General features: G+C 43.9%; 1 protein-coding gene across 7 annotated transcripts in view; it reads right to left on the bottom strand.

Moving 5' to 3' along the window:
* The window catches only part of Sik3 (SIK family kinase 3), a 286,449-nt gene that overhangs the window by 18,833 nt on the left and 242,788 nt on the right, over positions 1 to 24,828 (bottom strand). For 3 of the 7 annotated variants that reach the window (XM_045145195.1, XM_045145196.1, XM_045145199.1), the window contains exons 7-20: positions 24,349 to 24,467; positions 23,698 to 23,808; positions 23,306 to 23,449; positions 22,728 to 22,805; positions 22,495 to 22,604; positions 20,887 to 21,040; positions 20,481 to 20,636; positions 10,727 to 10,797; positions 8,415 to 8,558; positions 4,508 to 4,658; positions 3,689 to 3,814; positions 3,373 to 3,458; positions 2,561 to 2,670; positions 584 to 923 (exon numbers count right to left, since the gene is read on the bottom strand). In XM_045145195.1, the coding sequence (XP_045001130.1) occupies positions 584 to 923; positions 2,561 to 2,670; positions 3,373 to 3,458; positions 3,689 to 3,814; positions 4,508 to 4,658; positions 8,415 to 8,558; positions 10,727 to 10,797; positions 20,481 to 20,636; positions 20,887 to 21,040; positions 22,495 to 22,604; positions 22,728 to 22,805; positions 23,306 to 23,449; positions 23,698 to 23,808; positions 24,349 to 24,467 (1,900 nt within the window). The remainder of the gene's footprint in view (positions 1 to 583; positions 924 to 2,560; positions 2,671 to 3,372; positions 3,459 to 3,688; positions 3,815 to 4,507; positions 4,659 to 8,414; positions 8,559 to 10,726; positions 10,798 to 20,480; positions 20,637 to 20,886; positions 21,041 to 22,494; positions 22,605 to 22,727; positions 22,806 to 23,305; positions 23,450 to 23,697; positions 23,809 to 24,348; positions 24,468 to 24,828) is intronic. The other 4 variants (XM_045145197.1, XM_045145200.1, XM_045145198.1 and 1 more) reach the window with 2 other exon arrangements.

Here is a 24,828-nt window from a genome sequence, read left to right as displayed (position 1 = left end):
AACTTGAAGGAAGCAATATAGTCCTTCTGGCTTGGTTTTTAAGTGCAGGATGGTCTTGAACTTACAGTTTGCCAAGGATGACCTTGAACTTCTGATCCTCTCACCCCTACCTCTCAAGTTCTGGGCACCCAGGCTTGCACTACCATGCTAGTTTTATGTGGTTTTTGGGAATCAAACCCAGGGCTTCATGAATGCTAAGAAAGCACTCTACCAACTAAGCTACATCCTAGCCCAATCTGACCTTTCTTAAAATATTATTTGAGCTATTAAGAGACACCAATCTCTTAGAAGGGTGACAGAGGGAAAGACTCCTAAAAGAATACTCAAGGGAACTGGCATTTTTTTCCCCCACATTCTTCTAAAAACCCTTTTCTTGCTTGCAAGCCATTAGTAAGGTGCTTTGCCATTTTCTTGCTATCTCATTGGCAGTTTAATCTTGGTCCATAAAAAGTTTGCCTGCCCAAGCACAGAGAGCACAGACTAGTCAGACTCATTTTCATTCTCTCCTCACTCCCCCTGCTAAGTGTTCTACTTTCCCCTGAATCACCTGGACGATGGGGCTGGGAACAGGAAGCTGCCTTACCTGTGGGCCTCTGCACTGTCAGCACTCAGCTGCTTGGACAAGGGCCGGTGCCCATAGCTGAAGGTAGTCATCAGGTTGGTACGGTGCTGCATCTGGATCTGACTAGCACTGGGACTGATGGAGATACCCCGCCCGGTGGAGCCTGCAGCCGTCCCTGGCATGTTGTTGAGCATGTCAATGGGCTCCTGTACTTGGATGGTCACCTGTTGTGACTGGGTAGGCTGCTGCATGCCCAAACAGGTTAGAGCCACACTGGGAGGAGGGGAACAGTTTTCAGGCTGCTGCTGGAAGACTGCACCACGAGAAGGTAAGCCTTGAAACTGAGAGGGAGATGCAGCACCTGTGTGGAAAGGGACCACAGGGTGACCAAGTGCCCAGTTTACACGACAGCTGGAAGTAAGGGAGCCAATCTGACTCACATCACATGGCATCTAGAAGAGCCCTTCCAAACCTTAATAATGTACATAAGACAAGACCACTTGTTAGAAAACAGATTACCAAGTTCTATCCCTGGAACTATGGCTCAGCATGTCAGAGTGGGTAGCCAGGAATTTGTATTTTCAGCAAGTTCCTCTAAAGCTAGTCCATGGGATGTATTTTGAGTAGCTCAGCTATGGATAGTGCTTCTCAAACTTAGACATCCACACAAATGACTCTAACCTGGCAGCTCTTGGATGCAACCAGTCTTTCTGCTAATGCTATTGACTCAGGGATTCTACTCTGAGTAGGAAGAGCCAAGAGGTAGTTCAAACCCTTCTCAAGAATATTTTCTTTTTTTCTTTATTTCTTTCTTTTTTCTCCAAGGTAGAGTCTCACTTTAACCCAGGCTGGCCTGGAATTCACTATGTAGTCTCAGGGCAGCTTCGAACTCATGGTGATCCTACTACCTCTGCCTCCTGAATGCTGGGATTAAAACAATGTGCCACCAAGCCCAGCTTTCCCTTAACATTCTTTTTTTCTTCTTAATTTTTTAAAAAGTCTTATTTATTTATTTGAGAGAGTCAGAGAGAGAGACAAACAGACAGAGAGAATGGGCACACCAGGGCCTCCAGCCACTGCATATGAACTCCAGATGCATGCACCACCTTGTGCATCTGGCTTACATGGGTCCTAGGAAATCAAATCTGGATCCTTTGGCTTTGCAGGCAAATGCCTTAACCACTTAGCCATTCCTCCCGCCCTCCCTTAATGTTCTTGAGAAGGAGCCAGGTGTGGAGGTAGAACACCCTGGGGGGAGTCCCTATACCACACATAACCAAAGAGAGAGGCAACAAGAAGGCTCTGGCAACCAGTCTTTTTTGTTTGGTTGGTTTTTCCAGGTAGGGTCTTGCTCTAGCCCAGACTGACCTGGAATTCACTATGTAGTCTCACGTTGGCCTCAAACTCATGGTGATATTCCTAACTCTGCCTCCTGAGTGCTGGGATTAAAGGTGTGTGCCACCACGCCCGGCCTACAAACAGTTTTTTATTTGGTGGAGCAGAGAAGGTTTTAGTAAAAATAATAATAATTAGGGCTGGAAAGATGGCTCAGCAGTTAAGGTGCTTGACTGCAAAGCCTAATGGCCCAGGCTGTTTTCCCAGTACCCATATAAAGCCAGATGCACAAAAGTGGCACATGTATCTAGAGTTTGTTTGCTGTGGCTAGAGGCCCTGGCATGCCCATTGTCATTCTCTCTCTGCTTGCAAATTAATTAAAAAAAATAATAATGACTTTTTGTATTGGAGACTATTGTAAGTGCTTTACTTCAATATCTATGCATTAAATATTATTATTACTATTATGAAAGCCTCTGCTAAGGTTCCATTCGGCAAGTTGATGGAACCAGGATTGAAAGCAAGGCAATATGGCTCTTGATTCCAAGAGCACTGAACTAAGACTGTAAAAACAAAACAAGAAATCAATAAGCAAACCCAAAAGACCAAGACAGTCATCTTTCCCGTGTGGCGCAGCACGGCTGTGTGGCCCTGTCTACTCACCGTGCGGTGGGATCATGGCACTGCTCACAGGGGGAGGACTATTACTTGGCTGCCTGAAGAGATGGTTGTTGGGGTGGTTGGGAGGTGGACTCGAAGGCTGAATCCTTAACCTTAAATATGACAAGAAATAGATTTTTTAAAAATTCCTTAGGTGACAAAACGGTCTAGAATTCACTTTAACTATGCAATACATGCAAGTAGAAACCGTTTTCTAGTTTTGGTAGACTACCGTGTTAGAAGATCACAGAAGCCATCAACCAGAGTCATTTTAATCCTGTCCACAATTTGTACTCCCAATTTTCCCCACCATAGAGGTAGAGTTCACTTGTGCCTGGTACCCTGCAATAGACATCAGATTACTCTGGCCCCTAAGGCTAAGAATGGAAGTGGCCCAGGAAACTGGGGTTTTAAGGAGCCTCCTGCAGTTTAAATCAGTTTCCGTTTTTTAAAATTTTTTTTTGGTTTATTTTTATTTATTTGAGAGTGACAGACAGAGAGAGAAAGAGGCAGATATATATATATAGAGAGAATGGGCGCACCAGGGCCTCTAGCCACTGCAAATGAACTCCAGACACATGCACCCCCTTGTGCATCTGGCTAACATGGATCCTGGGGAACCGAGCCTCGAACCGGGGTCCTTAAGCTTCACAGGCAAGCTCTTAACTGCTAAGCAATCTCACCAGCCCAAGTTTCTGTTTTTCAAGATTCTTCCAAACTAAATGCTATAGTCATACTTTCTTCTTCTAAGAGTCAGGCCAAGCATGCTGTGCTGTAGAGCCAATGGCTCTGTGTAGCACAAAGTGATTCATTACCTCTGGAGCTGGTGGGTGAGGAGAGCTGGTTGATTTTCGCACGCTGCCTGAAGTGGTGGGGAAGGCTGAGGAGGACAGATAGAATCCTAAAACACAGGGGAAGGAAAAGAATAATCATGGGCTGGAAGATTAGCCAGGAAGAGAAGAAACAGAAAGAACTAACTGTGCCTCATCAAAACACTTAGTTACATTTACGCAAACATGTCAACCATAAACAGAACTCTACTTTGCCCTGAGTGGCTTCCAAAATGCACAGGTCAGTGAGCCTGACTGCAAACTCCAAACAAGCTGGAGAAATGGAAGAGTGAGTGCCTACTTGAATTTGCTGCTGGAGAATTTGATGGTGCTGCTCCTGCTGGTACAGCATATGCTGCTGCTGGGTCTTCTCCAAGGTTCTCTCATCAATCTGCCCCCCGTACATCTTCTGCAGCTGCTCACACTCCTGAAGGGAAGTGGTTAATATAGATGGGGTGCAGCCAGGCCCACCCCATGCAGTAATCTCAGCAGATGCAGCTCTACACTAAGGTCTCGTGGGTAGAAAGGGCCACAGGAAAACAGTGTCCTTGACAGGCATTCATACAGTTATCTTCATATTCTGTTCTATGTGAATGAATGGAAACCACAAAGGGCACACCAACGCCTGTACGTGAATATCCACTGTGAAATCAGTGCACAAAGCACATGCCACTTGAAGCACAGTCATCAGGAAGATATAAAGGAAACTGGACCTTCATAGCAGCCTGAAAGTAGAGTTCCTGTCTCAGGGAACACAATTCCACATCAGGTGAAGACTATGCCCAGTGTAACAAGACAGAGCAGACACCTTTGAGATCCAGCAATCTGCATTGCGAGGGAATGCCAAGGTTGTTTAGAAGGCCCTGGTGCTTCCCATTGAAACCCAAGGCCAGAGATTCCTTTCCAGTGAACTAGAGAGACAGGAGAAAAACTCAGTCCTCTCAGAAGAGAATCAAATTTGCTTGTGGGTACAAGAGGTAAGGAAGGAGCACTAGAAAGTTAAGCTTTTTTAAGCTATAAAGTTGCAGTATTGCTGACACGGAAGGTGTGGAATATCACTGCCCCACCTCCTGTAACACTGGTCTGTTCCCCATGCTCCTCCTGCCACCTCTGCCATTACCTGCTGCAACTGTTTGATGCTGCTGTTGTTGCCCATTTTTTCCAGGTGAGCTTTGAAGGCCTGGATGCTTGCAGCCCCATCTGAGAACCGGCGCACAGGGGAGAAACGCTCCGTAGGGAGGTGTAGGGTGTTGGAGTCCTTGTAGGTGGAGCTGAATACATGGGAAGAAAAGGTTAGGGCTAGGACTTGGGTGTTTGGAGCCATCACACAGGGACCGCTGTTCCAGCTGAACACAAAGGCGGCGGCTGCAAGTGTAGCCCTGCATGTCACGTCACTTCCGTGTCATTCCCAGAAGACAGCTACTTCCCTAGCCTGCTTCCTTTCAGAGGGCTTCAGGTATTCATTTTCCATCTCCACTTACCTTCAGCTGGTCTGATTCCCAGGACTGCTGAGGTCCTGGGGCCAAAAACATCCAGTTTTATAAACATGCTAGAGCAGAGAGAAATCCCTCAGTACTGCCAGGACTGGCTATACCAGAGCTCTGTTTTGTTTTGGCATTTATTCATTTATATTACTTTTTTTTCTTTTTCTACTTATTTTTATGCAAGCTCTAGCTTTGAAAAATCATCTCTCAGCCGGGCGTGGTGGCGCACGCCTTTAAAAAAAAAAAAAAAAAGAAAAGAAAAAGAAAAATCATCTCTCTATCTGGTATCTTTAGAAACTTACAATTCACCATGTGACCCACCGTTTTTCTCAGCAGTAACCGCTATAAGACCAGAATGAAACCACAGTTAGCTTTATGGTCAAAGGTCTGGCCTGGAACTCATAGTTCTGTTCTAGAAAAGGGAGGGTGTGGGAAAACAGGGACTTCTGATCCTGGAATGGAGACAGCACATTCTTCAGGAATGCGGGTCTCAAGATCCTGCACGTACCTTGTGAACACATGCAGCTTCCCACTGTGGACACTAACTTCTCAGAACAGCAGCACCTGCCCAGCCTGATACTACAGGGGAGTCATGTGCTTTAACTGTCAAGACCCCACTGCCAATCAGAACACAGCCAGTATCTTACGTTTGGCGAGAAAGAACAGCTATTGATAAGGAATGCCTAAGACATCATCAGGGCTAGAAGCTGACACCTATCCTTGTTGCCTAACCAGAGATTAAGAGAAGACAGAGATGTTTATGAGCTGAAGCAAGCAGATAAAAGACTGTCAAGACAGCATTCCCATAGCCAAGGGAAAGGGTCAGGGTTGCATGTATGGGACAGAGATAACATTACATTGAGTATGAGTGAAATGATGGGTCACCCTGCCAGTTACTCATTGTGAACCAAAGCAGAACCACAGTTAAGGAAGCAGATGAACAAGTGAGTTCAAACAGAATGCAGCCAGGGAAGGACTGAGGAGAAGTGATGACTGAGCAGAGATGTCAAGAGAATTCTGGTGTCAGGTGAAAGGCCTTAGCCTCTTCACTACTGACTTCTGCTTCACACTTTACTGGAGCATCAAGCAGCACTGAGCTAATGGGTAAGCACAAACATCTGTTTGCTTCAGTAACATAAAACAGAAATGATGACAGGGGGCGTCATCCAGTAAGAGTCATCACAAAGGCTGCTTTCAGGAACATGTTCTCAAAAATTCTCTTTTCTGTCTCCACTTCAGAGTTTTTGAGTTTAAAGAAACACATATTATTTTCTCCAAAAATTTGACTCCTACACTTGTAATATTTTCAGGTAGCAGACATGTTTCTGATTCAGAGAACTGTGTTCTTCAAGCAGTGAAGACAGTCTTTCTGTACATCAGAGCAGTGATATCCTAGGTTCAGGCGTTCGGGAGGCTCAGGTTGTGAAGAGATGGGCCCTGGCTCAGTCAGTACAGTCCCCTTGAGCAGTTCTAACGGACTAGTCCCCTTTGGAGGCACTGACAGTATTGGCAGTGCTTGATTTAATTTTTCATGGCAATCACATTCAAGCTCAAGACAGCCCAGAATCCATTTTGTGTATTTTTTTCAGTTACAATTTAAATTAAAAAAAAAAAAAACATGTTGTTTAAATCACATTTCCAGGAATGGGAAGGCTGTTCAGTCACCATCTTCTGTCTTCAGGGTGGACTTTACCTATCTATAGAGAGAGAGAGAGAGATATGCTGTTCCTGTAACCATTTCTTCCACAAATGGAGGAATTCAACAGTACAGTGTGGCAATCTATTTTCAGCATTCTGTGGCCTTACCAAGTTTCCCTTACCAAGTTTCTCTTTTCTCCTGAAGACTAACTTCAATCTCTCATGTATCTAGACAGTGACGCCACCAAGACATGCTGACTTTACACAGGCCCCCACTGCACACAATCTGCCACTCACAGCATTCATTTGTTTCCAGTTCAAACTGTCTTCACCACAGAAACCCTTGAAACACTACCAAGGGTGTTCACCCAGGGATAGACAGGGGACAAGAGTTATAGCAGGCAGCGACTTGACAGTGACTGCTGGTGGTCACCACATAGACAGAACTGAGGGTTGTTGTGTCTTCCCTTAGGAACAGATGCCAACAGAACATGGGCCTGCGAGGAAGATGCTGCAAACATGTTGATCATTGTGTTTTCCTCAAAGAGTAAATCCTGAGGAGCACAGAGCATAAAACAGATACTCAAAGGACAAGAATTAAATAGCAGACCCCCTGTTGAAGACTGAAAAATCAAGTGTCAGACTAGAAAGAGGGAGTCAAGGAGAAAAGAAGTGATAGATTCCAAGTTATGAGAATCACAGAAAATGTGTGGGGCAGGAGAGGCAGCTCTGCAATATTCACTACAGAGCTCGCTGACAGGTGCTAACAATGTAGTCCTAGGAGACTGTCATTTGCAAAACTCTGCCGTCAGAGCTTCCTTTGAGAATCTTCATTCTTGCTACTCCTAACAGATCACTTTTTTTTTTTTTGGTTAAATTATTCAGTCATTTATAAAAGCTTATCTTCCTTCTTCCAAAGTTCCAACGTGGCACCAATTATGGCCCAGACTGCTCAGAGTTCACCTGTCTTTGCTGATTACCTGTTGCCCTGTGAGTAAGAAGCACAATAAAACACTGTATCAAGTTTGTCTGTGTGATGGGTTGCAAGTTTTCCTAACATCACCCATACAGACCCAATTTCCTTAGACTGCAGCTGCTTTTCAACTTTACCAGGAAGTTCACTGTCTCCCCTCAAAAGATTGAAATGAAATGAGCTCAAGCAATGAACGGTGACTTTGGCAGGATGATCCATGAATTGGAGGACAGCTTCAGAATGGACATGGCTCAGCTTTCAGAAATCAAGGTATTCTCAGAAGATATTCATTTCACTCTAGAACAATGTTATTTCTCCTGCTTCCAGACTAACTTGGATTCAGTGAAGTTTTCCTAGTCATGAAGGTGAAGCTTGTTCTTCCTTCTTCAAAAGAATGCATTATAAAACAGAGGCCTAGCAGATCTTGCTATTAGGATACTGAAAGAATGACTTCTCAAGCACACCACTCCAGAGGATGTGGCATCCCCGCTTGGCTATAAGCTAGGGATGTATCTTCCTCCATATTCAACCTGGTGTTCAGGGGTAACATGATACAAAGAGCTCATTCTTTTGAAGGTGATGAATTTTATATTAAAGGTTGCTACAAATCCTTTATCTCCAGTTCCTTCAGAGAGCCTTACTTCCTGAAGGTCTCAAGTTTAGTCCATCTGAGTCACCAGCTAGAAGCATGGGAATCAGCAGCAGACAGTCATCAGGTCTGCAAAGTAACGGGATAGGAAGGATCTTTACTGCTCCAGGGCCCAGGAGAAAGCCTTTGCCCTGTGCATGGCTCAGTGCCAGGAACTGAGAAGATGTGAGTTCAGGACGGCAGCTGGCTTCTAGTTAAAGCTAGTCACCATGACCGGGAGACTAGTCAGAAGGGTGCCAGTCCGACGAGCTTCAGGAGCTCACACTGCCATGTGGCTACTCACCGATGCTGATCAGGTACCAGGTGAGGAGGCCAGACCCGGGAACGGAAAGGTTGCTGTCCTAGCTGCCGCTGTAGGTCCGGCGGGATCTCAGCTGTAGGGTTGGTCATGGCCAGTGTGTGTCTTTTGGACCTATTTGCCAAGTACCTGCAACAAGCAGGAGCACATTTCACAGTAAAAAAGACAGACAGCAATATTCCTCCATAAGAAGCAGCAGAAGTCAATCCCAAGCACCAAGTGAAGCAGAGCCAGAGCTGTGGAAGGGCTCGTGGCAAGCAGATCCCTAGCAGGATGGATGGGAGTAGAAACCAGCTAGCTGGCTTTCCACCGAGGTGGCTGCAGTTTGAGCCTGTGAACAGCCACTCAAGAGAAAGGAAAAGCAGATCTAGCTCACAAAGATAAGATGATCAATTTCCTTTATTCTACTCAATAAATGGATTATTTCCTATGTGCTAGTTTCCTCCCCAGTTTCTGAAATACAAGTCAGAGTCAAAGGAAATGAGCCATAAGGCCCATTTCTGGAGATGAATCAAGGTGGGTTTTCAGAAGAACTCTGTATGTTTCTTGGTCCCACAGGCTCCAGGTTTTAAGATGTCCTCCCTAATAGGTCAAAGAAAGCACACTTTTTCACATGGGACAAATGAGTTCCCAAACCACTTCTTCCTTCATGTCCTTGCCCACTTAAGTTCAGTTGTCAGAGAAGAAAACCTGATGATGTCCTCAGAGGATCAAATTCTGTAGAGGATGAAGAAATAAAACCATGCAGAACATTTAGAACTATTTTTAGGGAAAAGGCAAGGTAAGAAAACAGAAGAGTCAAAAGCCCAGTTGTCATGCCTGAGCCGATGTCTTTTCCTTGGGAGACCTTCCCAATTCACACTTAACACCATAAGATGCCCATCCCCCTGTCTAGCTGCTGGTTCCTCACCACTGCTGCTCTGCTTAGGTACAGATAAAAGAAGCATTATTGTTTTCCAGCCCATCAAAACTGATGACCATTCTACCCTTTAAGTGTTGGTCTGAAGAAGAAAGAATGTAGAATTGAAGGAAATAAAATCTAAGACAAAGATTTTTAAAATATTGCTTTTCAAGGAGGGGAGGCAGGAAATTTATTCATTTCTCATTTCTTCAGGACATCAGTAGGCTCACAGGCAACCTTTCTATACCCTGTTATTGGCAAGCTATGGAAACAATATGAAGGTTAGGAAAAGTGACCACAATTTTCCTTGTACTAGCTAAGCTGTAAAAGGAGCCGGCCCACTTGCCCACACCCCTGCTCACTATGGTTTTCATACCCCCAGAGCCAGCTTCTTGTGATAGCTAGCAGCTCTCATACAGAGCTCTTGAGAGGTTTGACAGTAACCAAGAGGTCCTTAAAAAATGGTCTTATGTCATGTCTATGTACCTTGCCCATTTAAGCAGTCACCAAATTGTCATTAGTGTATGTAAACTTGCCGGAGTAAGCCATTGCTAGTTTAATGCCCATTTGATAAAGACACCCAAAGTTTCCCCAAGATCCCATTTAAAAAAATTTTATTTCAACTTCCCTCAAGGGAAAACACTATTTTAAAGAACACCTGTATTTCTCGGAAAAATACATGCTGGATTCTGGTCAAATCCCCTCCCCAGAAAACAAGGTAACTCCACAAGGGGGCATGCATGGAGCTGAAGACCAGGGCTACTGGAAACGGTCAATGAGCAGTACAGCTTGCCTAATGGTCACTGCCATTCTCTGTGACTTAGGCATCTCTCAACAAGGTTCTACAAATAATGGATATTTACATCTGTCCCTGGCCAGCACCCCAGATTCTTTTTTTCAGTATCTCTGTGTTGGTACAAAGTGGGAGAAACACACAACAAACAGTACAAGAAGTATTCATTCATTCTCCTCGAAAGGAGGAGTCCATGCCAGAGGTCCATGGCCAGACTAGCTAGAATCACTGTCATCTCAAATCTCCAATTATTTCCAGTAACAGTTCTTGGCAGGTAGGAGCAGGCTTTGTGCCTTGTAATACTATCAGAGTTGCAAAATGAAGGCAGGGGCAAGGAAGGAAGGAAGGAGGGAGGAGAGGAAAAGTTCTTATGGTTATTGCTGTCACTTAAGGGACTTCCAATGGCGCTTACAGAAATGAAATTTGCTGGGCAGTCTTCTGTTACTTCCATGTGGGGAGGAACATGCCATCTGGCTTGAGCAAAGAGACCACACAAATGTTGAAGCTGCACTGTAGCGCCTCCTTGGGCACAAGTGACCTTTCGCTGGTTGCAGGATAGCCTGCCCAAAGACGCTCTGCAAGCACTGCCCGATGCCACATTACCTCTGCACAGCTTCCTGATCAGGCTCCCCATCTGAGCTCTCCTCGTCCACGGGGGTAACTGCTGGTACTGCCTGTGGAGATGCAGAAAGGAAAAGCTCAAGATGGCAGGTTAGTCCACAGTGATTCTCATTGGCTTAGGCCAAGATTTTCTGTTAATTTTTTTAAATAAAACTTTTCTAGGACCCTTGAGTTTTATGTAACTTTCATATACCTATTTTTCCATTTTTTACCTTGGTAAATGATATTAATTTGGGTTTCATCCTCTATTCATTTTCATTCATTCATTTATTCATCCATCCATCCATTCCCCCAAGTACCTGGATGGCTGTTATACTGCAAGGTAAAATGTGACTTTACAGATAGTCATAGTTCTCATTTTGTAATCTAGTAAAGACAGAAACAAGTGAACAATTTCAAAAGCATGACCAAGCCTTCTGAAGTCCTCCAACAGGGTGCTTGGGAATTAAGGAAGGCAATCTGGAGGAAGTAATTCCTGGTGAGATCTGTACACAGGAGCCAGAGCCAAGTAGAAGAAAAAAGTCATAGGCTGAGAGAAAAGGGAAGGCCTACAGTGTCTAAGGACCTGAAGCTACACAGAAAACTATACATGTAGAATCATGTTAGTTCCAGAGTTTGGATGGCTGAACTTTAGGAAAGCATGATGTGTGTGTGTGTGTGTGAAGGATGGATGGATGTGTAGATGTATATTATGTGTGTATAGGGGCATGTATATGCCATGATGTAAATATGGAGGTTTGGGGGTGTTTCTCCTCTCCTTCCAACTTCTTTGAGACAGGGTATCTTATTTTTGCTACTCAATGTGCCTTGAACTCATGGTGATCCTCCTACTTCTGCCTCCCAAGTACTGGGATTAAAGGCATGTGCCACCATGCCCAAGTATGTGCGGTTTTGTTTTTTTGTTTTGTTTTGCTTTCCAAGGTAGGTTCTCACTCTAGCCCAGGCTGACCTGGGATTCACTATGTAGTCTCAGGGTAGTCTCGAACTCAAGGTGATCATCCTTCTTTTGTCTCATAAGTACTGGGATTAAAGGCCTGCGCCACCATGCCTGGCTGTGTCCAGCTTTTTGTGGGTGATGTAGACTTAAACTTGGGCCAGCAGGCTTGCAAGCAAGTACCTTTAACCACTGGGTCAAGCTCCAAGCATAATGATTTTTGAAAATGCATTTTTTTGCATATTGCTTACAGTTTGGTAGTTGTAATTCCATGCTTTAAAATATTTATTATCCATCCAAACATGAACCAGAACCTCTACATGCATATATTACTGGGACTGCCTGTCCCTCCTGCCCACCCCCATGAGGACAGGAATGCTATGCATCCTCAGAGCTACCCTTGGCCTGCTGGCACACATTAGTAATAGGCCTTAGGCACTACAGCATAAATCATATTTCAATTACACAAAGGGCATTTAAAAAATGGATAATTACAAAACAAATGCTGGGTGTGGTGGTGCACATCTTTAATCCCAGCACTCGGGAGGCAGAGTTAGGAGGATTGCTGTGAGTTTGAGGCCACCCTGAGACTACATAGTTAATTCCAGATCAGCCTGGACCAGAGTGAGACCCTACCTCAAAAAAATAAAATAAAATAAATAAACAAACAAACAAAAACCTTTGAAAATAATTTCCATATGTGAATGCTTAGAAGGTTTTCAGATCTATAAGGGGATGTGAACAGTTAGGCAGAAAGTGGCTATAGCTGAGAGTGAGAAGGAACACTATGACCTATTGCAAATGGCCTTGGATATCACACAATTAAGTTTCTGTTGAGCTCTCTTTAATTACAAGGTGATAAAAGCTAGTGATGGGGATCAGGAGACAGGGCTGGAAACAAGGACACCAGGTGCCAACTGAAAAGCCACTGTGTTGACTGAGGTGATGGATGGCTGTGACCTGAGTTAAGGAAAGACTAGTGGAGTTGGAGAGATGTAAGCCATTTCATTCACAGGCATTCAATAAGTGATCTGGCTGGGCGTGGTGGTGCACACCTTTAATCCCAGCACTCGGGAGGCAGTGGTAGGAGGATCGCCGTGAATTCAAGGCCACCCTGAGACTACAGAGTTAATTCCAGGTCAGCCTGGACCAGAGTGAGACCCTACCTTGAAAAACCAAAAGAAACAAAACAAAACAAAAAAAACCAGTAAGTGATCTGAAAAAGGGTATAAGAGAAAGCAAATAAAGACAAAAATCCATGTTCCCATCTTGCATGGAAGCCAGGACAATGGTAATGCCATTCACTGTCACCCTTGGGAGGGGCAGGTTTCCCAGAGTCATGATTAGTTTGATTTAGAGCATGTTTAACTAAAATGATCAGTAATTGTGAGATAACCAATTAAGTCTAAGTAGTGGACAATCATACATACAGATGTGCAGAACTCAGAATATTCTGGGTAGAGAATCAGATGATGCAAAGGAGACTGAAAGACAGAAGGAACACAGAGTGTGGTATTACAGGAGCCAAAAAAAAAGGAAAGTATTTCAAGAAGACAGAAAAAAAGGATCAGCAATGACTAATAAGAGTTGGGACATCCAAAAAGATAAAGGTTAAAAATGTCCATGGATTTATCAACAAGAGCTTGTTAGTGACCTTGGCAGCAACAGTTCTAGTGGACACAGTAACTCACCCCACTTTGCATAAGGCTTACTAACCAATCCTTCCCAACCAGTATTTACCTTGCACATGCCAAATGCTCTGCCACCTAACAGCCCATGTTAATCACTCTGGCCCTTAATCATATATACTATTTATTTAATTTCTAAAAAACATTTTATTTATTTACTTATTTGAGAGACAGAGAATGGGCATGCCAGGGCCTCTAGCCACTGCAAACAAACTCCAGATGCACGTGCCACCTTGTACACCCACCTGGCTTTATGTGGGTACTAGGGAATCAAATCTGGGTCCTCTGGCTTTGTAGGCAAGTGCCTTAACTAGTAAGCCATCTCTCCAGCCTAAAATTTTTTAGATAGGGTCACAGCCCTGGCTGGCCTGCAACTTACTTTGTAGAGTAGGCTAGCCTCAAACATTTGATGGGCCTCCTGCCTCTGCCTCCCAGGTGCTAGAAATTCAGGAATGTACCATCATGCCTGTTTTCATATGGTTTTGTACTATCATTCAAATATTTCACTTATGTTGGTCTCATCTCTCCATATTATAATTTTAGCTTAAATAAATTTAGCTGTGTGGGTTGGAGAGCTTGCTCAGTGGCTGACACACTTGCCTGCAAAGCCAAATGGCCCAGGTTCAATTTCCCAGTACCATGCAAAGCCAGATGTACAGTAGGTGCATGCATCTGGGGTTCATTTGCAGCAGCCAGAAGCCTTGGTGTGCCCATTCTCTTTCTCTCTCTCCTTGGAAATAAATAAAATATTAAACAACAACAAGCTATAAACTTATTTTTTCTTCTGGGCTGCAAAGTTACTAAAGTGTGGCTTATGGACTCAATTCAGGCCCCAAAGGTTTTGCTACATATCCATAAGCTGAGGACAGAAATAAAGAATTAGCTTCTTAGCACTTTTGTGACAATTTAATAGAGTAATTTTATCTATTGAATGTACAATATACAATTTTGCCTTGCATTTTATGGGTTTTTTTTTAAAAGTTTTTTCGAGGTAGGGTCTCACTCTAGCCCAGGCTGACTTAGAATTCACTCTGTAATCCCAGGCTAGCCTCGAACTCTCAGTGATCCTCCTACCTATGCTTACCAACTACTGGGATTAAAGGCATGCACCACCATATCCTGCTATATTGTGTATGTGTGTGTTTTTAAATTTAAATATTATTAAGTTGCAAGGAGAGAGAGCAAGATAAAGTATGGGTGCACCATGACCTCTTTCCATTGCAAATGAACTCCCGATGCATGGACCACTTTGTGCATCTGGCTTTACATGAGTACTGGGGGATCAAACCTGGGCCTACAGGCATTACAAGTCAGGAAAGTGAAATTTTAAAAACACAAAATGGGGCTGGAGAGATGGCTCAGTGGTTACAGGTACTTGCTTGCAAAGACTCCTGGCTTAGGTTCAATTCCCCAGCACACATATAAAACCAGATGCACAGTGGTGTGTGCAAGTCAAAAGACAAATATAAAAAATCCATTTTCCTGGCTGGGCGTGGTGGCACATGCCTTTAATCCCAGCACTTGGGAGGCAGAGGTAGGAGGATTGCCATGAGTTCGAGGACACCCTGAGACTACATAGTGAATTCCAGGTCAGCCTGTGCTAGAGTGAGACCCTACCTCGAAAAACCAAGGGAAAAAAAAAATCCATTTTCCTAATGATCCATTTTTACTGAATTTCATAAAGCTATGAATCAATGATGGAATGAAGTGGGGGAAAATGGTCTTCCTATAGAAAGTTTGAGAAGCAGTGCCCAAAGCATCTTGTAAGGGCTATGGATACTATAAGAAGTCAATTTTATGGAATTATGAGAATGAGTGACTGAATGAATCACAGAATGAAATGACAGAAAAATAAGCTGAAATAAACAGAAACCAGGAAGAAAAAAAAAATCTTTGAATGTCACCATCATTAAAAATGATGTGATTGAGGCCAGGCATTGGTGGTGTACACCTTTAATCCCAGCACTTGGGAGGCAGAGGTAGGAGGATCACGAGAGTTTGAGGCTATCCTGAGACTATATAGTTCCATCAAAAAACCAAGCCAAACCAAAACAAAACAAAAAAACATAGTGAGTTCCAGGTCATCTTGGGCTAGAGTGAAACCCTACTTCAGGAAAACAAACAAAAAAAAAAGATGTGATTGAGAGATACCAATTAATGTTTGAGGCAAATAATTCAGTGAGTAAGGTTGTATAAAAAATGTCAGGTAGATCCGGGCATGGTGGCACATGCCTTTAATCCCAGCACTTGGGAGGCAGAGGTAGGAGGATTGCCGTGAGTTCAAGACCACCCTGAGACTCCGTAGTGAATTCTGGGTTAGCTTGGACTAGAGTGAGACCCTACCTTGAAAAACCGAAAAAAAAAAAAAAAATGATGGGTAAGATCTCAGACTGACTGAGACAACCTAAGACAGGCCATGGAGTGGGTTCTCAGTGAGCTAAACACATGGTACCCAATGACGGGTAAGATCCCCAGAGGGGGACAACCTAAGACAGGAGCCATGATGACTAATGCTCTGAGCTAAACACCTGGTACCCAATGACAGGTAAGATCCCCAGAGGGGGAGATTTTGGGCCCTGAAAGGCCCAGGCGTGAGGCCTAGTGGAACTTCCTGAGCCTAGCTAACATTAGGCGACCTGTTTCTGGCCAGCAAGGACTCAGCAAGACGCCTAATGGCTTCTGGCCTGCTACTTCCGCGCAGGAGTTGAAATTACCATTTCAATAGTTAAAGTTTAATATTGGCCCTTACCTCTCCCCGTCCTCCAAAAATCCCCGCCATCGTCCCCAACATGATATAGGCAACTGCTCATAGCAATAAAGCGAGTTCCTGTGAGTTCCTGCTTCGAAAAGACTCCTGACTCCGTGTAGTTTTTCTCCAGTGGCCAGGAGAGATCTGAGTCGTCTGGTGCTCATCTCCTCAACCCCTTGGGAGGAACCAGCAGGCCTGGTCCTTCCCTCAACACTACCTGCTCCCGCCAGCAGAGCCCAGCATTATTTTGTTTGTTTGGTTTTTTTTTGTTTTTGTTTTTTTTGTTTTTCGAGGTAGGGTCTTACTCCAGCCCAGGCTGACCTGGAATTCACTATGGGGCCTCAGGGTGGCCTCGAACTCACGGCAATCCTCCTACCTCTGCTTCCCGAGTACTGGGATTAAAGGCGTGTGCTACCATGCCTGGCCCGGCATTTTATTTTTGATAAAACATGTTAGCATAAAGTTTTGGGGAGCATTTTCCAGAACGCTCAGCAGTTGTGATTAACACACCCAAGTTGCCTCTTATTGGGCGATTGAGTGACTCCTGTGTTCCTACTAGCACGGATGCTATGTGTGCAAGTGTGCGTGTGTGCATTCATGCCTTAAATTGGGTTACTGCTCAACGTTAGTGTCTGGCGTGGTCTGCACTGCGATCTTGAGTGTATCGTACATCTCGGGCTGAACTGCATCCTGGCACAAAGTTGCAGACATGAGTTAAGAATGCGTTCCTCAGGAAGAATGTCTGGCCAGACGGACACTGTGTTGTCTTCACAGACTTTATTTTGAACTTAGCCTAGATGGAAAAAGTGGCCTGTCAAATGGAACAACGTCAACAGGGAAGAGAGGAGAGCCAAATGTTAGCATGCCTTTCGCCACTGCGTACCCGTGCACACTGTATGTTGTCATGGTAGCTTGTCTGCAACCTGACTAGGTTGGAGTTCAATCTTGACATTCGTGCTCAGAGTTTAGAGAGATGTGAGACTTCTGATTACTGTCTTATTTCCTTTATGTTGATTAGTCTTTGATACATGTGCTGAATCAGAAACCTAAATAAAGATAATTTTTTAAAATGCAAAACATATGCTAACAACAAACACACAGAGGATGAAATCAGAGAATCGCTCCCATTCACAATTGCATCAAAAAAAAAAAGGACCTTGAAATAAACCTAACCAAGGAAGTAAAGAATCTCTACAATGAGAACTCTAAAACATTCAAGTGAGAAATTGCAGAAGACACCAGAAAGTGGAGAAACATCCCTTGTTCCTGGATTGGAAGAATCAATATTGTGAAAATGGCAATCTTACCAAAAGCAATCTACACATTTAATGCAATTCCTATCAAAATTCCAAAGGCATTCTTCACGGAAATAGAAAAAACAATCCAAAAATTCATTTGGAATCACAAAAAAACCTCGATTATCTAAAATAATACTGAGCAACAAAAATAAGGCTGGTGGTATCACCATACCTGATTTTAACCTATACTACAGAGCCATAGTAACAAAAACAGCATGGTACTGGCACAAAAACAGACATGTAGATCAGTGGAGCAGAATAGAGGACCCAGATTTAAGTTCAGGTAGCTATAGCCACCTGATATTTGATAAAAATGCCAAAAATACTCATTGGAGAAAAGACAGCTTCTTCAGCAAGTGGTGTTGGGAAAATTGGATATATATCTGTAGAAGGATGAAAATAGATTCGTCTTTCTCTCCATGCACAAGAATTAAGTCCAAATGGATTAAAGACCTTAACATCAGACCTGAAACTCTGAAACTGCTAGAGGAAAAAGTAGGGGAAACCCTTCAACATATTGGTCTTGGCAAAGACTTTCTGAACACAACCCCAATTGCTCAGGCAATAAAACCACAGATTAATCACTGGGACCTCATGAAATTACAAAGATTTTGTACTGCAAATGACACAGTGAAGAAAACAAAGAGGCATCCTACAGAATGGGAAAAAATTCTTTGTCAGCTATATATCTAATAGAGGATTAATATCTAGGATATACAAAGAACTCAAAAAGTTAAATAAGGAATCAAACAAGTCAACCAAAAAATAGGCTATGGAGCTAAATAGAGCATTCTCAAAGGAAGAAATACGAATGGCATATAAGCATCTAAAAAATGTTCTACATCACTAGTCATCAGAGAAATGCAGATTAAAACTACATTGAGATTCCATCTCACTCCTGTCAGATTGGCCACCATCATGAAAACAAATGATCATAAATGTTGGCAGGGATGTGGAAAAAGAGGAACCCTCCTACACTGCTGGTGGGAATGCAATCTGGTGTAGCCATGTGGAATTCAGTGTGGAGGTTCCTAAAACAGCTAAAGATTGATCTACCATATGACCTAGCTATAGCACTCCTAGGCATATATCCGAAGGACTCATCTCATTTTCTTAGAAGTACATGCTCAACCATGTTTATTGCTGCTCAATTTATAATGGCTGGGAAATGGAACCAGCCTAGATGTCCCTCAACTGATGAGTGGATAATGAAGATGTGGCACACTTATACAATGGAGTCCTACTCAGCGGTAAAGAAAAATGAAATTATGAAATTTGCAGAAAAATGGATGGATCTGGAAAGGATTATACTAAGTGAGGTAACCCAGGCCCAGAAAGCCAAGCGCCACATGTTCTCCCTCATATGTGGATCCCAGCTACAGATGATTGGGCTTCTGCGTGAGAAGGAAAATACTTAGTAGCAGAGGCTAGTAAGTTACAAAGGAGATATAAAGGGAAGAGAAAGGAAGAGAGGAGGGTACTTAATAGGTTGATATTGTATATATGTAAGTACAATGATTGAGATGGGGAGGTAATATGATGGAGAATGGAATTTCAAATGGGAAAGTGTGGGGGTGGGGAGGGAGGGAATTACCATGGGATATTTTTTATAATCATGGAAAATGTTAATAAAAATTGTGAAAAGAAAAAAAATTAAAATTGAAAAAAAAAAGTCAGGTGTAAAAGTCAGGCTGGAGAGATGGCTTAGTGGTTAAGGTGCTTGCCTGCAAAACCTAAGGACCTATGTACAACTCTCCAGATCCCACTTAAGCCACATGCACAAAAGGTGAGGCAAGTGCAATGTCGCACATGCCCACTAGGTGGCACAAGCATCTGGAATTCGATTTCAATGGCTGAGCCCTGGCACACCAATTCTTTCTCTCTAAATAAAAATAAAATAAAATAAAAAACGTCAGGTGTGTCCAAGGCTCAGGGTACATTGCAGAAGAGGTGGCAGGGAGAAGGTAAAAACCAAAGGAAGGGTAATATTCCTTACAATGCACTCTTCCAGACATAAAATGGCTGGATATCCATGACCTTGCAGTGCCTTACACTACCTACACAAGTTTATCATAATAGAAGGAAAAAAGATGATGACATCAAAATAAAAAAGAGACTGATCGAGAGGGGGAGGGGATATAATGGAGAGAAGAGTTGTGATGGGGAAAGTGGGGGGGAGGAATTACCATGGTTTATTGTCGATAATTATGGAAGTTGTCAATTAAAAAAAAAAAAAAAGAATAAAAGCCAGGTGAGGTGGAGCATGCCTTTAATCCTAGCACTCAGGAGGCAGAGGTAGGAGAATCACCCTGAGACTACATAGAGAATTCCAGGTCAGCCTGGGCTAGAGTAAGACCCTACCTTGGAAACAAACAAACACACCAAAAAAAAAAAAAAACCTCAGGTGGGAAGAGGTGGAGAGATGTGTTAGTGGTTAAAGTGCTTGTTTGCAGCCTGACAACCCAGGGATCAATTCCCCAGGACCCACATAAAACCAGATGCACAAAGTGGCGTTTGTATCTTGAGTTCCCATGCAATGACAAGAGGCCCTGGTGTGCCCATACATTAGTTATTCATTCATTTTCTCTCTCTTGCTCTCCCTCTGCTTGCAAATAAATAATCAATAAAAATTTAACAAAATGTCAGTTGGTGTTGATGAAAGGAGAAAGAGTTTGTGAGATGGCAATTTTGAAAACTACTCTGAAAAAGCAGTAAGTTCCAGAGAGCACTGTCTTCTGTCAGGGAAAGTTCTCTGAAAAGGCCTGCAGTGAGCACCTGCGGCCGTCTCCAGACAGCAGCAGGAATGAATACCGCTGGGCTTACCAGGGTGCCTGCCAGTGGCCCAGTGAGGAAGAGGCTCTCGAGTAGAAATGAGCTAGTGAAGCAAGGAAGTCCGTGAAGACACACGCTGGGGAAATCTAGCAGTGTAAAGAAAACGGGAACACACTGAGCATCCTCAGTCAGGAGGAAGCAGAAATCCAGACATCTCAGCCAGGTGCCGGCCTGGGCCTATAGCCTTCCTACCAAAAGCCTCTGAGAATCAGCTGGGCTCTGTATTGATACTCACTGGTGTCATGGTGACAAGTGGGGAAGGTCCCCGTGGGCGCTTCAGCAGCTGCTGGGCATGGAGTTGGATGTTGGCACCTCCATCTGATGCCCTCCGGCCAAGGGGACCCATTCCATTCAGCAGCTGTAGGGTGGGCGGTTGTAACAGAGACTGTTCCTGCCAGAAGAGTAGGAAGGATACACTGCTAAGATGGAGTAAATGGCAGTGCCTTCGTCTACTACAGTTAAAGGATTCTTTGATGGGAAGTGGACTAAAGAAGCTTTCCCTGTCACCAGAACTGTTTACAATAGGGAAAACCTCCTTTCCTATAGAGAAACCCTCTATTCCTAGGGTTGGTCCCTCAAAGACTCTCAAAGGAAGCTCAAATTTGTTTCTTCTAGGCAAACCCTTTCCCTGATCCAGGTACCTTGTACTCGAGCTGCCCAGTTGGTTGCAGATTTTGCATGGGCAACAGGTTGTGAATGAAGTTCATGTTAGGGGCCACTTGCAGGAACGGAGCCTGTGGGCTGACACCAGGAAAGCCCGGTAGGAGCTTCTGCAGGTCTTCCATAACTTCCGTGCTGATAGGAGACAGCACAACAGAGGACTGTCATTAATATTCTTACTCAGAAGTACTTAAATCACCAAATTGAAGGCACTACTATATTCAGTACAATAATTTTATCTTTCCTTGTTTTTATTTTTCTCTTAAATTGGTGTTTCTCTTTAACCCAAGCAAAGCATAAGTTAATGTGTATAATTTGTGCTGTTTTACTCCTTGGGACTGGGGGCTGCTGTTCTTCATTGACCACTCATGTTAAGCAGACAGTTCTCAGCCAAGAGGAAACACGGACATGACTCCAGCTCCGGTTTCAAAGCCTAGAGGTGAACACCAAGCTTCTGGAGAGCACCAGCCATCCACTGAGACAATGGCTGCCTGAAGTAGCAACTGATTCACCAGGGAAAGAATGTAATTACCCCTGTCAGCACTGACAGGACAGCTAAGTACTGGATGTACAGGGCTGTCATGCTGCAACAGTAGGTTTTACAGCAGACTTTAAAATAAGAGATCTTTCCACTAACAGTGATCCAGGACACCACCCTTTGCAATGACATGCTCAGTGGAACCAAAATGTTCCTCCTATTGACTATTTAATCATGGGCCGAGAACACAGAACATAAAGCACGCAAATCTGCAGGCCTGGTAGTCTCTTCTGGAAATTCACTCAGAGCAAGGAGACATTTATAAAAAGAAGGAGGCGGGGGAACCCAAAAAACAGCTTTGCCCCTAGTTGAACTCTCAGGAGAACTCTTACCACAACCTTCTTTTCCCTATCAGTGAACAAAACATTCAGCAATGAAGTAGGCTACTTCTTATGCTGAGAGGCCTTGGTTCTAAAACAGAACTGGGGCGAGCTGACCTTCAGTTCATTTCCCAGTGTGAGAGCATCAGGGACCACATGATAGACAGCCTTGGGAAAACACTTTGGGAAAACAGAGTGTTTTGGGATTCTTATTCACTTAGAGGGGGAAGGGGTGCAGTTTTGGGGATTAAACCCAGAATTTTGCTTGTGTTAGCAAGTGCCTCTACCACTGACCTTTAGCTATTGTTTACTTAATGCTTAGTTGTCTACATATATCAATTATACCACATCATCTGTCCTTCTTGCATACATGAGTCTTGTGCTAGAACATGCGGCAGACAACATTTCTAAAAATTGTCAAACAGCTGAGTTAGGGCTACTTTTGGATGACTAAGATTAGAAGACTCCCATCTCTTGGGTAAAGATACTATCATACTGCTCACCATTGGCATGACTGTTGCTAATAGCCATCAGCTCTAATGAGACTATATTTAATCAAATTAGTTCTGATCTACCAGGGTCAGAAATATGTTCAAAATATGACTTGGGCCACTTATTTAGATCTCATCTGAGGGAGATCATGAAGTAGGAAAATGTGCCATGGGAGGCACTCAGAGCCAGGTGGGAATTCTTTGCTGTAGTACTGGGAAGGCTGTTGCTCAGGCACTTACCGTGGGTCAGCCACGCCTACTGTGTGCCTCCTCATTGACAAATAGCGAACCAAAGCTTCAGGAGAAGGCTCTTCACCCTCATCACTGTCCAAGTTCACTGGCCCATCAGGCTGAGGTGGAAGGAAACACAGTCGATTAGACATAAGCAACTAGAAATAAGAAGGAAGGAAAGCAAGCATGGAAATGGGAAGGAAAGCATTTTCAGTTGACAACTTTCAGGGGTTGCTACTTGCCTCTACAATTTGGTTCTCTGGATTGATCAGCTGCACCTGGGGGACACTGATGGTCATAGTAGTTCCTGCCTGCTCCACCTAGAAAGCAGTACACATGGATAAACGCATACTTTAAACACTAGAGAGAAGAATGATGTTAATTTCTCAAAGTAGTCGCTGTCTTTTGAGACATGGTCTCACTATGTAGCCCAAGCTGGTCTTGAACTCATGATCCTCCTGCCTCAGCCTCCCAAGTGCTGGGATTACAGGTGTGTGCCACCACACCCAGCTTCAAGGTATCTTCATTGCTAAAGTGTGGCTTGTCTGCCCTTAGAAGACACAGTAAGAAAGCATTCTTTAGATAGGATGATTTTTCACAATGGGTTTCTATTTCTTAGAAAAGAAGAGGAAAAGAAAACAACTACTGCTGCCATCCATCCCTTCTGTCAAAGAAAGTTCAGATCCTAACTGGCTTTTCACAAAAGAAGAGATGGATGGAAGAACAGAATCTCTCTTGATTTAGTGTTGGTGAGCAGCAGCTAAGCCCTTACCCCTTGGTGTTACTTGTCCTCAACTAGTTCACTGGAGATATTGCCCACCTGGATATTGACTGGTGCTTGAAATGCCATGGCTCGGGGCATGCTAGGAAGTGCTCCGAGATGCAGGGTTTTATGTCTCTTATGTCGATCACACAGCAGGCTGTAGATTGCACTATAGTGATCATAGGCATCTGACCTTAATGACTACCAAGAGAGAAGGGGAAAAAGTGAAAAAACCCTGATGAAATGGCGTGTCAATGACCAACCCTTTCAATAATACCAGCAGAAGATCAAAGCAGCTTCTTTCCTTCCTTCCCAGGCCCAGGAGGGGCACAGAAGGAGGAGAAAGGAGGAGAGTGAAAAGCCTCAAGTGCTCAGGAAGGAGAAAAGTAGAAAGAGCAGAAGAGAAAGGATGGCTATATCTCACTTATTCTCCACTCCTTCCCAGGTACCTGTAGTGTCCGCTCTTTGTCCAGTCCCATGTCCTCCATGGCCAAGAGGACATCATCATTCAGGGGATCCATTTTTGTTTCTTCCTTCAGTTCCTGGCATTCAGCTATTAACTATAATGTGAAAAGAGGCAGACTGTCAAGCCCCCAATTAACCACATCCATATGGTATGAGATAGATAATGACTAAGCTGTTTCATGCATCCTTGCTGAGGATTCTCTGGTCCTGAGACAAAAATCGAAGCAAGACAACTATGGTGATCAGCTGTGAGCAGACAAGATCCCTCTGGTCTCCTGAGCTTTCTGGGATACATGGAATGATCATCATGGTTTACTTAAATAGAGGTATGCTACAGAAGCCACTGAATTAAGCACACCAAGACAAGAAAAAAGACATTTCCATGGTGGGTGAGCTACAGAATGGGCACTATATCCTCTCAAAAGCCAAACCCAAACTATGATTTGGGGACACATGGTAAGAAACCAGTATCACCATCTCCCACAAGCCAGCTGTGTTTTCTTATATTCCACCCTACTTGACTCATGTGGCACTTTAGTATTTCACAGAAGCCCATCTCTTCAGATCCTAGCCTGATTATAACCACGTGCAGACGAGATTGCAGTGGCTTTCAGAGGAGTTGGGGCCCAGCTCACCCTGTCAAATTCGGGATCCGCACCTCCTAACTTCATCCACTTGTGCTTGCAGATCTGCTCCATCGAGAGGCGTTTATTGGGGTCTAACACCAGCATGTGGCGGATCAAATGCTCACACTCTGCAACAGACAAACAGCCTGCCTTCAGCCTGGGGAGGTGAGGCTATGGAGCTGAGGAACTAGAAGCAAGGCCAGCAGGTAGATTCTCGGGCTCCCTGTTTCAAATTATATCTCTTATGTTTTAATCTTTACATATTCTACTGCTTACTCCAGAAAGAACTGGGCAAAGCAGAGAGAGAGAGAAGGAGAAAAAGGAAACTCAAACAAGGCAGTCTGGTCAATGCCTCCACACTAAGTCTGATAAGAAAATAAGTGGATAGGGGCTGGAGAGATGGGTTAGCAGTAAGGTGCTTGCCTGTGAAACCTAAGGACTCAGGTTTGACTCCTAGTACCTATGTAAGCCAGATTCACAAGATGGCAC

The sequence above is a fragment of the Jaculus jaculus genome, chromosome 3 (genome assembly GCF_020740685.1).
Source record: "Jaculus jaculus isolate mJacJac1 chromosome 3, mJacJac1.mat.Y.cur, whole genome shotgun sequence".
NCBI lineage: Eukaryota > Metazoa > Chordata > Mammalia > Rodentia > Dipodidae > Jaculus > Jaculus jaculus.
The sequence above is the reverse complement of the archived record's forward strand: the minus strand, read 5'-3'. Positions and strand labels throughout refer to the sequence as shown.